Source organism: Bombina bombina, chromosome 6 (assembly GCF_027579735.1).
Source record: "Bombina bombina isolate aBomBom1 chromosome 6, aBomBom1.pri, whole genome shotgun sequence".
NCBI classification, from domain to species: domain Eukaryota; kingdom Metazoa; phylum Chordata; class Amphibia; order Anura; family Bombinatoridae; genus Bombina; species Bombina bombina.
In genome coordinates, this window is record NC_069504.1 from 690,566,878 (window position 1) to 690,580,014 (window position 13,137).

At 33.2% G+C, this 13,137-nt stretch overlaps 1 protein-coding gene across 2 annotated transcripts; it reads left to right on the forward strand.

Moving 5' to 3' along the window:
* The first annotated feature begins 1,917 nt into the window (after positions 1 to 1,917).
* Positions 1,918 to 6,095, forward strand: LOC128662204 (interleukin-1 beta). 2 transcript variants are annotated; one of them, XM_053716023.1, is made up of 7 exons: positions 1,918 to 1,989; positions 2,098 to 2,155; positions 2,898 to 2,943; positions 3,047 to 3,266; positions 3,667 to 3,834; positions 4,547 to 4,683; positions 5,498 to 6,095. In XM_053716023.1, exons 2-7 carry the CDS (start codon positions 2,109 to 2,111, stop codon positions 5,705 to 5,707), a joined length of 828 nt encoding a protein of 275 aa, XP_053571998.1. In that variant the 5' UTR covers positions 1,918 to 1,989; positions 2,098 to 2,108; the 3' UTR covers positions 5,708 to 6,095. The 2 variants fall into 2 exon arrangements, with proteins under 2 accessions (XP_053571998.1, XP_053571999.1); XM_053716024.1 differs by having other exon boundaries at positions 1,925 to 1,989; positions 2,101 to 2,155.
* Positions 6,096 to 13,137: the final 7,042 nt, after the last annotated feature.

The following is a 13,137-nucleotide window of genomic DNA, read 5'->3' on the forward strand; positions in this document are numbered from 1 at the left end:
TTGTATTATCTAATTTGCTTTGGTATCCTTTGTTCAAAAGCATACCTAGGTAGGCTTAGCAGCTTTGAGATAGCTGCTGATGGGTGGCTACACATATATGTTATATATATATATATATATATATATATATATATATATATATATATATATAGAGTTGTACTGAAAATTATTCAGCCCCCATTGCAAATCAGGTTTATTTTCAAAATTTACAGACTTTCAGCTGTTAGCAATCAACAAATCAAACAAAAGCAATTGAAATAGCTCAACACAACATATGCTTCAAGTGATTCCCTCAAACTGAAAACGCAATTTTTAATGAATTCTGCAGTCTCAAAATTATTCAACTCTCTGAATAGAATCCTTCAAAACAGCACAAATATGCAAACCAGGTGTTGTTTCAAGCACACCTGATACAACTAATCAAGGGCTTCATGAAATACCTGAACTGGCTAGGGGTTTGTTGAGTGTCACGTTTGATTGCATGTTAGCAAGTTGGCTAAGTCAAAAGAATGGGCCAAAAAAGTTAAAAGAAGAGATCATCACCCTTCACAAACAAGTAACAGGATACAAAAAGATAGTGAAGACACTGAATGTTCTCAGAGACACCATTGGAAGCATAGTTCACAAGTTTAAAGTTAAAGGAACAGTGTTTACACTACCTGGATGGGGCAGAAAAAGGAAGCTATCAACGGCTGCAATTAGATTTCTGAGAAGACAAGTTAAGAAAACCCCTTGAGTGACTGCAAAAGACCAGAGCCGATATAAGAGTAATTCACAGAAATACACAGAAACAGCAGAGTTCTAGAGGCAGCAATGGTTTCACCATTTCCTAATGAAGATTTTTTTTTTGCCTGTATTCTTATAGTTGCAAACTAAGCCTAGATAGGAATCTTAATGTACATTTGTGTTCAGATTCTTCTCTCTGTTGTCAATTAAAGGGACATTGTACTGTAAAATGTTCTCCCCTTTCATGTGTTCTCTACCTGGTAAATTGTTTACAAACAGCTCTTTAACCTTTATTTTGCATCTGAAATGCCTGATGTTACCTGCTAAGACCATCACAAATACTGAACATATGAATACTTTTGTATTCTCAAAAGAAAACCTATGTAAGAAGGAATCAGCAGCAGCCCAGTGGGGGAGTAGGAAAGAGAGATACTAAAAAGTAAATTTTTAATTGCTCTTTAAGTATTAGCTTTTGTCTACAGACAAAGAGATAAGATAAGGAGACGAGTGTATAGAAATAGATATTGAGGTCTGCACTATTTGCAAGCTTAGTCCATTCAAATGGGTTGTGTATTCAAAAACAACTATTGCAAATAAAGAAATAAACCAAAATGATAATTTTTCAATTCATTTTATATTCTACAGCTGGTATAACAGGTTACTGGAAACTCAATGTTACAGTACAGTGTCCCTTTAAAGCATATTAAATCTATGGTACAGCATTAACATAAAAAGCACTGAATACAAATCATAACAATTAGACTTGTACAAACACAAAAACAATGTTTAGGACTAATTGTTTCATTTCCTTTTATATTTGGCCATGGGATTGCTCAGAATTTGTTTGTTATCCAAAATCTATTTGTCTGCTATTTCTCAGGCAGCAGAGGAGCAACTGTGCAGAAAGTACTCAATTTATTTATATTGACAATGTGATCTCAATGTTTTTAATAAAATAGATTAATATATGTATTAGTTATAGCAATATAGTAGCATCATATCTAGAGGAAAAATCAATATCTTTAGTTATATCCTTTTTAATATCTCTAGTGAAATGTGGAATTTTAATGATGTATTTACGTTTGTAAGTGCAAGTACTTCCTACTTTGTGAAATCCTGTATTGCTCAATCACCAGGAAGTAGGATTTCTATATAAAGGCTGTCAGCAGAATTAGAAACATCTTAAATAAACGAAATACAGAGAAAGCATCATCTCTAAAGGGAAATATTAATTGCAGGGTTTTGAAAGCAACAGTAATACAGGTATGTAGCATTTCAAATGAATACAGCTTTGCTATATACAGGTATAACATAAGGAAAATTACTCTTTCTGTGCTCTAACTAATTCTTTTTTTTTACCTTTTTTCACAGCAGAAGCAACAATGGCAGAAGTTCCTGAAATTGATTCAATCTTTATGCATGGCTACAGGTAATAATATTTTTTAAATACAAGACATATATTGTGGGAATTAAAAGGACATTACAGTATTTTCTTTTTTCTTTATTGGGTTGAAAAGAGGGCATTTTAAAAGTGTTTTACAGTTTGTTTTTTCAACAAAAAAGTCATGGAACTGCTTTCCTTTTCCGCCAGTAAGGTTCTACAGACCAGTTAAGCACAAAATGTACACTTCCGATTAGTTTCAATATCAATTTAAACATCTTTATAGATAAAAAAATTTTTTGTTTTTTTTTGTTTTTATGCAAAATAAATTCTTTGGATGTCCAAACTGTACTTTTCATTTGCATCATAGTTTTTTTTTAGTTTTATATTCTATTATTTATACAATAAATTGATACAATTTATAACTTTACATTGTACATCAAGAGTATTATTGCTCTTAGGGATTAGAAGGAAAAAATATATTTTGTAAACAACTTGGCTAGGAAAAACTAGAAAATAAATCTTCATATATAATAATTTTATGTATAAATAAGGTCACATAAGGATAGCAGAGACAATATAATTTTATGAATGAATTATGTATGTTAGGATGGTGTAGGCTGATCTATCTATCATCTATCTATCTATCTATCTATTTATCTATCTATCTATCTATCTATCTATCTATCTATCTATCTATATTTTTATTAATGGAATGGTTCATCATATATTATAATCATTTCACTTGATGATAAAAATAATTTAAACATCATGTTTTTAACCATTTTAGTGACATGGAGGAAGAATTTTATGAAGAGTGCCCATGGAAAACTAAGGTAATTTCTACAATGCATTTTAAAGCAAACAAACAAAAGAATATGTGAGTAAGTAAATGTTACATTTGCAGTATATATAACATTACATATTTTCCCCCCACAGAAATCCTTGCAAGATCTACACTGGGGCTCCTGTTCAAGAACGTGTTTAACCTGTAATTCTGGGATAACCATGGAAGTAACTGAACACAGAGAATCATTACATTCTTTCAAAAAAGCAGTAGTTCTTGTGATAGCGGTGGATAGAATGAAAAAAATATCAGGAAATGTAGATTTATTCTCGGATATGGATCTACTAGATCTGCTTCATGTTTTTGCTGAAGGTTAGATTTTTTTTTTCACCTTTCTTATTGATTTACATTTTATACTTTTACTTGTATATTATATCACATATGTCTGAAGCAATTGAACACGTGCCAGAGAAACATGCATTACATTTCGATGCGCTACACATGTTGATATTTTTAAAATTCAATTTAGTAGCACATTTCTGATGTTTTATAATTCAGTGAACCAATTGCAAAATAATAAAATAGCAATTGTATTAATTAATTGTATAAGTAGCTTTATAATATACCGAGGTTACAGAAATGCATAGGTTTGATTATTATTTGAAATATTTTATAATTAATAATAATAATACATTCATCTCTTTTATAGAAATATACAGATTTGCTTTTAAGCTGTATTGCCAAAGCTAAAATGTTGTTTTTATTTTTTTAGAGGAAATTTCCCATGAACGAATAGCTTCCACAGTTAGAGCTAAATCACCATTATCAACAGTTTACAAGATTAAGGATGCCGCCAGCAAGTGCCTAGCCTTGCAAGAATTTCCAGGGGAAGCCAAACTTGTTGCTTTATATTTACAAGGACACAATATTGATAGAGAGCGTAAGTAATTTTTTTAATAATTATACTCATTTTGCTCAAAACATAGCAGTTTTAGCAGTGTTAAGTGATTTCCCATAATTCAACTTGTTATATGAGTGAAAACGTTCTCTTGTTATTCTTCTTTAAGAACTAACTTGTAATATCAATTTGTGCGCTAATTCTTGCACGGTCCAGTGATATTGATAGCACACTTTGCTCTATCAATTGCGCTCTACTTTAATCTATAGGCCTTAGTGTTTAGCGTCCCTTTAATCAATTGATACATTCAGTTATACTTTGCAAACAGAAGTGTAATAAATTATATATATATATATATATATATATATATATATATATATATATATATATATATATATATATATATATATATATATATATATATATAAAATTTAATCAGTTCAGTTCAAAAGTTAAATGGTTAATATTACATTTTTATAAATTCTTAATTGTTTAATTCTGTTTTTGATATTACTGAGATAAATGCACTATCACAGCAAATCTACATCAGCATTTACTTAAAAATATTTACATATTTATTTTTTTATTTAGTATATCTATTTTTTTGTAACAACCTGGCAACTGAAATATTTATGCAACGTTATTATACCTAGAAAATTGAAACACAATTTTTCTTAGTTGACTAATCATGCTTTTATCAGGTGATGTCATAATTAATTGCACAGGATAATGTTTCTAATGTCTTTTCTTCCAGAGAAGATACAAATGGAGTTTTACAGACCGTCACCACAAAATGGAGTTCTGAAGCAACCTGTGACTTTGGGTCTTAAAGAACATGATCTGTACTTATCATGTGCTGCTGTAGGAGATACTCCTGAATTGCGTTTAGAGGTGAGTATCATAATATGAAAAGTCTGCATAATTAACATACATCTACCTCACTGAAAGGGATATGAAACCAACATTTTTTCTTTCATGATTCAGATAGAGCATGCAATTTTAAGCAACTTTCGAATTTACTCCTACTATCAATTTTTGTTTGTTCTTTTGGTATCTTTATTTTAAAAGCAGGAATGTACAAAGAGAGCAAAGAAAAATTGATAAAAGGAGTAAATTAGAAATTTGTTTAAAATTGCATGCTCTATCTGAATCATGAAAGAAAAAAATGTGGGTTTTATATCGCTTTAAGGAACATATATCAGCATGGATTATACACCTATGCCTTTATACCTAAAGTAACTAATATGGAATGTTAACAAATGTAAACGTTAAATATTACTGTTTTCCTAGTATTGAATTCCCTAGTCAAGGAGATTCTACATTCAATTGATTTTTTTGTGTAAATGGCACAAAATGTAATAAAAACAAATGTGTATATTTTCATATATACTCTCACAAGATGCTAAAAGCTTTATATACACTCATAAACACATACACTGCATCTTTACAGAGAGGCTATTAAAGATTCCTAGCAAGGATGTGCAAACTCTCCTAAATTCTGTTGCCAGTAACATCAGTATGGCTTTTTTGAACTTCAATCTACTAAATTAAATGAAAAAGAAAACTTGTTTAAACTGTATAACCAGATGCAATGTAAGGCAGACAGTAGAAAAAGAGATGTCTCTAATACACAGTCTTGTATCTTAATCTGTCATAAGATTTTTTGTTGTTGTATCTATAACAATTTGCATTATTAATTTTCCAGAGCCTGGACCCTGCTCAGATAAAGCGCTTTACCTTCTTCAAAAACGAAAACAGTCCAAATCCAAATAACTCCAGTACACAAAGCTTTGAATCTGCTGCCTTCCCCAACTGGTACATAAGCACCTCTCAAAATGAAAATGAACCGGTTGTGATGAGTCAGAAAGAGAATCAAACGGTCATCATGGAATTCAATCTTTTCAAGGATCAGTAATATTATATCCTCAAACCAAATATCTGCTTGTATGTACTAAGTACAGGGTAGACAAATCCACATTGAAAAATGATTAAGACTTTCATAAAGTTAAATTTTCTCTTATAGAGATTATGCAAGTGTTGAATATAAAATAAAAAAATATAATTATTTTCTATTATTTATATACATTAACTTATATTTATTATATTTATTTTTAATTGACTTAATTGTTTACTTTTTTTATTAATAAAATAATATATTAATGTTATTCTGTTGGTGCTCTACAAATAAATTATATTGGTAATAATAATATTTAAATTATTTATGCAACTAGGATGTTATTTTATTGAACTATTGATAAAATGTATTGTACATTTCCTTTAAAATAAAATAATGATTGTATAAAGTGTGCATGTGCTTTGAGATCACAAGAAATAAATAATCTAATGGTATTTAAAGATAATTTTCAGCGGGTCACTGAAGCTAAGCTATTGAATACTTTGTGTGCTGGGGTCATTTTCCCCAATAACAACTTCAAACCTTTCTGGATGGGAATGGGGGGAGAATATTTACACTTTCTGGGTGCTCACAAGCACAATGGAAATCTAGTTATCAAGGATGAAGGGTGATCTTGATGAAGGGACCTGTCTTTTCTCACCAATCTCCTGTTTCCTATTTTATTTCCTTTCCTAATTAGTACTTGTTTTTTTATTTTGTTTCTTTTATCCTGTTTCAAGTTTCTACTTTCTCCTTTTTTTTATTTTTTTGTGTCCTATTTCACATTTTTAATTGATTAGTTCAACATACATAGTGCAGAACTAGTAATTACATAACCAGTGGTAAGTTAAATATTCAGTAACAACATACATGTAAAGTGAAGTTTTATTTTATTAAGAATTAAAATAATAGGTAATATCCAGTATGTTCTTTACACCATCAGAGAAAATATAATATACATGTTATTAAATTAGGGTATATGCACCTTATATTGTGTCAAAGTAGTTATAAATAATTTTGTCAAATGACAAGTACAGTTCAGTGTAATAGGCCTTGGGTCACAAAGTCAGGTAATATGTTTGAAAGCCTATTAGCAGAGGGTCAGGAAATGCTCAAGTCCAGAAATGCAAGCTACAAGATGTCCCAAGAAATTCAGTCCAGAGCAGTGAGGCTCCAATCAAATCAATAAACTGTCGATATGAATAAGGGTTCAGGAGCCAGAAGACAACAGGTAACACAGGGCAGGAAGAAGTGGTGCAAACGACAAACTCCAAGAGATAACTTTAGGGTAACTGGGAGTGAGGGAGAATTGCATCAGAATTAACTAGGACCAACTGAGAGGAATTAGGGAGATTTATAGGCTCAGGAGTGGTGCTTTCATGATGTGGCTGCATACATACCCGGATATATGTGCAGGAGTTAGAACACCAAAAACGGTTATATATGTCCCAGTATTTGTGCCCACGTTTACTCTGTGTCTGCCAGCTAGAAATAGCGCACCTTTTACTGTGCATGTAATGAGAGTAAATGTGAATGCAGCCTTGCCATGCCTAGAAGGCTGGTGAGGTATTAGTGCAGTCCTCAGTCCCTTTGGTGCTACTTGGTTTGGCATTAGCGCAGCTGCTTGCCTCTAGTGCATTATCCGGCTGCATTGGTGTGGCTATTTTTCTTTTGTGCACTACTCAGGTTGGCGAGGTCCTCCATCACTTTACAGGTAAGTGATGCTGATATTAATATAGTTATTGATAGTATGTTACTACCTTTTATAAAGGAATTATAATAGGTTTGACATTTAATTAAGGGTACTTTAGTGCAATGAAAGAAATGGTAGTAACTAATTAGATGCATCATAATTAGGTGGACTATTACTTTAAAACATTTGCTTTAATGAGTGTATAGCTGATCACATGAGGTTATTTGATTTTGATTTTAAATTTATAAGAATAAAGTGAGAAATGCTATCAGGGTTTTCTGTTTAGTTACCTAATTATATAAAGAAGATGTGGGAGGTTAACAGACAATTTAAATGTTTGATTAAGTAAGTCCTGTCTTTACTTTTGTGTTGTATCCCATATATAAAATACAGCTGTATTAACTAGCTATAGATTTCATATATAGGATATATATATACACACACATAGAGACGCACACACTCAGGAATGAACAACCAGCTCAATAACATTGTTAGCCTATTCTATGGCGAGTTAACACCTGGGTGCAGCTTCTTTTTAGCCCAGTAATGCTATCCAAAAAGTAGAAATTTTGTAGTATATCAGTCTGATCCCGTCTATTACAGTAAAGCCAGCATCAAAATACCAGACATTTCCTTTCTGAACAAGGAACAAGATAACCCCAGATGATCATTTTGGCCTTCATTGGGCCTCGTCAGTGAGGTGTAGCCATATTCCTCTCAGCACACTGAGCAAGAAGTCCACATCTGGTTGCCCCTTTTTCCCTTAGGGAGACTACATACACACAGAAAGAAGCGCACTCACAGGAACGAACAACCAGCTCAATAACATTCACCTAGATTACAAGTTTTGCGCTATAGAGTGTGTGAAACGAATGCAACAAAAGTTGCATTATTTCACCCTCCATAGCGCTGCCATTATAAGTTTTGTGAGTGCGATATGGTTGCGTTGAGCTCCATACTGCACAAAATACAAGTGCTGCTTTGACGTGCTCGTGCACGCTTTCTCCATAGACATCAATGGGGAGAGAGTGTTAGAAAAAAAAAACCTAACACCTGCAATCACCGAATGAAAAGCTCCGTAACGCAGCTCCATTGATGTCTATGGGGGGAAAAAAGTTACGTTTAAACACCCTAACATATACCTCACATCTAAACACCCCTAATCCGCTGCCCCCTACATTGCCGACACCTACATAATGTTATTAACACCTAATCTGCTGCTCCCGATATCGCCGCCACCAAAATAAAATTATTAACCCCTAATCTGCCGCTCCCGATATCAGCCAATAGGAATGAGAGCTGCTTAAATCCTATTGGCTGATTTGAACAGCCAATAGGATTTTAGCAGCTCTAATTCCTATTGGCTGATTTAAAATTTTCAGCCAATAGGAATGCAATGGTACCCCCAGTATAAAAGGGTTTCTTGCATTTGAATCATCAGTGTGTGGCGGACGATCGCATGAAAAGGACCTCCACGTCGGATCTATGGACCTCCACCTGGACCTCGGCCTTGAACCTCCACTTGGACCTCCACCTTGGACTTCCGCCTGGATCTCCGCCTTGGACCTTCGCCTAGACCTCTACCTCCGTGCATCGACTGCTCAGCCTCCGCAGGGATGAGGAAGATCCCTCGATGGATGAAGATGGAGCCAACTGGATGAAGATGGAGCCGCCTGGATGAAGATAGAGCAGCTGGGATGAAGATCGTTCAAGCTGTACTTCATCAACTGTGAGTACCTAAAGAGGGGTTAGTGTTAGGTTTTTTTGGGTAGGGTTTTTTTTTAGATTAGGGTTTGGGCAATTACAAAAGAGCTGAATGCCCTTTTTAAGGGCAAGAAAAAGAGCTGAATGCCATTTTTCAGGGCAATGGGTAGATTAGGTTTTTTTTAGAGTTAGGTTTTTTTATTTTGGGGGGTTGGTTGGGTGTTGGGTTTTACTGTTGGAGGGGTCTTTGTATTTTTTTACAGGGAAAAAAGTTGATTTCTTTAGGACAATGCCCTACAAAAGGCCCTGTTAAGGGCTATTGGTAGTTTATTGTAGGCTAGGGTTTTTTTAATTTTGGGGGGGCTTTTTTATTTTGATAGGGCTATTAGATTATGTGTAATTGTTATTATTTTGGATAGTTTCATTTGTTATTTTTTTGTAACTCAGTATTTTTTTATTTTTTGTAATTTAGTATTTTTTTATTTTTTGTAATTTAGTATTTTTAATTTTTTGTAACTGTAGATTCATTTTTTTTAGTAGTGTTAGTTTTTTTAAATGAGTAATTGAATTTATTTAATTGATAGTTATTTTAATTTTAGTCTAATAGTAATGTTAATTTAATTTATAGTTTAAACTTAGTTTTTTTTTTAATATCACAGGTAAGTTTTTATTTATTTTAAGATAGGGATCTTGTAATTTTAATTTAAAGTTAGGGGGTTGTTAGGTTTAGGGGCTAATAGTTTAATTTATTTTTTGGAGATGTGGGGGGCTGGCGGTTTAGGGGTTAATAGGTTTAATTTAGTGGTAGTGATGTGGGAGGCCAGAGGTTTAGGGGTTAATAACTTTATTTAGTGGCAGCAATGTCGGGGAGCGGCAAAATAGGGGTTAATATATTTATTAGTGTGGGCAATGTTGGGGTGTGGGGCAATTGGGGTTAATAACTTTAGTATAGTGGTGACAATGTCGGGGTGCAGCGGAATAGAGGTTAATCAATTTTATTAGTGGCGGCAATGTTGGGAGCGGCAGATTAGGGGTTAATATCTTTAATATAGTATTTTTGATGCGGGAGGGCCTCGGTTTTGCGGTTAATAGGTAATTTATGGGTGTTAGTGTACTTTGTAACAGTTTAGTTATGAGTTTTATGTAAGTTTTTTTGCGTAAAACTTATAACTACTGGTCTCAGATGGCAGTACGGATAGTGTCAGTATAGGCTGGAACGCAAGTTTTAACCTCACCGCAAAACTCGCAATGGCAGCGCTATGAGAATCCCATGAAAAAACATCATTTTTTTTTAGTGCGGGACTGATGTTGCGTTACAGGCTAAAAGGCATGCAGGACAGCTATACCGACAAGACTCGTAATGGCTGCAATGCTTTTTTTACACTGAAATGACCATTTTTTCAGCGTTAAAACACAAACGCAAAACGTAATCTAGGTGATTGTTAGCCTGTTCAATGATGAGTTACCACCTGGGTGCAGCTTCTTTTTAGCCCAGCAATGCTTTCCACAGAGTATAACTTTCCTGTAGTATATCAGTCTGATATATATGTTGCAATTCTATATTCAATGGAAGTTATTGTATCATCAGTTGTATTCTGCCTTACGTCCATATTTTTATAAGTACATTTTGAGTGTTTTTTAGTTTTTTTGTTCCCTCTAGTGTCCTGTTATATTATTGTATTCATTTTTATGTTTATTCTCTGTTCCACTCCTGAACTTTTGAGGTCACATCCTGCCACCATTTTAGTTTTACCTTATGTGTAAAGTTTGCTAGAACTTTCTGTTAATAACTTTGTAGAGGCAAATTCTTTTTACCTGACATTACCACTTCTGAAACCTCAGAATTCTGTCATCTGCAACAATAAAGCATGAAGGATTCACAAATCTTTGCTGTGGTACTTGTCTGAGTTAAGCTTCTTCTAATTGTGTGTAGGATTGTGCTTCTTCATGACACATTAGAAGGCAGTCATCTTACAAACAATAGATGAAGTCAGAATAGACTCACTAATTCCTTATACAGTATTTTCATTCACTCTCTTTCCTTGCCTCCTTTTACCTATTAAAACTTCTCTCTCTTATTCTCTCTGCCCATTTTTGTTAACATTCTCCATTTCACTGCCTTATTCTTAATTTTTCTCTGTTTCTACATTTTCTTTTTTATCCCTCTGTTTCACTCACTTTCATATGTTACATTTCTTTATTCCACTTCTTTGTGCTTTGTTTCTGCACATAATCACCTATCTTTCTCCATTAGTGCATTGCCTATTTCCCTGCAGTTTTAAATGCTCTGACTCCTTCTGATCATATCATAGGACATGGCTAAGCAGTATATAGCAGCAGTCAATTGGAGAGCAGGAAAGAATGAATTAACATTTTTTGGGATTGTTGGAACTTTTGTGCATATCTATATAAATATATATATATATATATATATATATATATATATATATATATATATATATATATATATATATATATATATATATATATATATATATATATATTTGTCCCTATACACTGCACTTTACAATTTAGACAAAGTGCATTTTATCCTCACTAACACAATACTGAACACAGTGGATATAGAGTGGGGAAGACATTGGGAAGACTTAAAAAACAAAACAAAAAAAAACAAAGTTGAAGAGACAAGTGCATCTTATTGAGGTTTCAAATTTAAATAGTCTAGCATGGTACAGATAATAGTTTCCAGACAAAAGTATCATTAGATAAACCTTAACACATCAAAACAAAAGTGTAGCAAATAGGCATATGAGTTTTGCCTGTAAAGGTCACAATATTATTACAATAACTTGGAATATCCCAATTTAACAGATACCTAATTTTAGGTAATAAAGTAATACTATAAATTAAATCTATTAAAAAAACTCACTGTAGTGGAAGAAAAAATAAATAAATCCAGAAACAAGAGCGCACTGCAGCTTACAAATGAAAGTCCACGGCAGGGGTAACAGATACTTTAAGCTTTATTTGCAACGATTAAAAACATGAAATAGCCTCAGCACACATAAAAGACAACCGTGTTTTGCAATCTAGGTCCAACGCAGATGTGTTTTGTGCGCATGCAGTGACCAAGTGAGCATGTGCACGAAACGCATCTGATTTTGGACCTAGATCGCACACCACTGTTGTCTTTTATGTGTGCAGAGCCGATATCATGTTTTTAATTGTTGGAAATAAATCTTGAAGTATCTTTTACCCCTACCATGGACTTTCATCTGTGAGCTGCAGTGTGCTCTTCTTTTTGGATTTCAACTTTTGTTTGGCGTGTTGAGTAGACACGTTTGTTGCTGCACTGGCTACACCTGGCTAGCCAGCTCGCCCACTCTCCATTGTACCATGATAGGAGAAATATCTGTAAGCATCTGTGCTCCATTAAACCATTAAATTAAACATATACATGAGACAAGGGCATAATACATAGACTATCAGAAATAAACAGTTATAAATCCTAGATCTACCCTCTCAGTAAAAATGCTTCCTACTCATAAGAGAAATATATAATATCTCTCAGAAACTTTAATTAAGGTACTGCCTTTTACCTGTGTGCCACCTTTTCTTGCATCTTTACATATATAATCTCTATTGCCATGCCATTCAGGCCACTGATAGCATGACATCATGTTATAAAGAGAGAGGAAAGCTATGACATGTAATGGAATGCAATAATTAAAATTGGACATTACCTATGCAATCAACACCCACATGCAAATATATATCCAAATAATATGGGTAAATTGGGCATAATTAAGCAAAACATTTTAACTGAGCAATTGAATACCTACTTGTGTAACAATAGACTCAATAAACCTGTATTATATTTTACAACAAGTTTTTTTTTCTCTGAAAATAGTGCCTGTATTCAAGCATCAAAGATCTTCTAAAAATATAAAGGGCACTCACTATGAGGAAACCATTCTTCAGATGCTATATAAATGCTATGCAAGCCATTTGTTGGATAACAAAAACCAACATGATACAGAAGGCTGATGTTGCATCAATACCTTCTTAGACTTTCCTCTATTCTTAATGACAA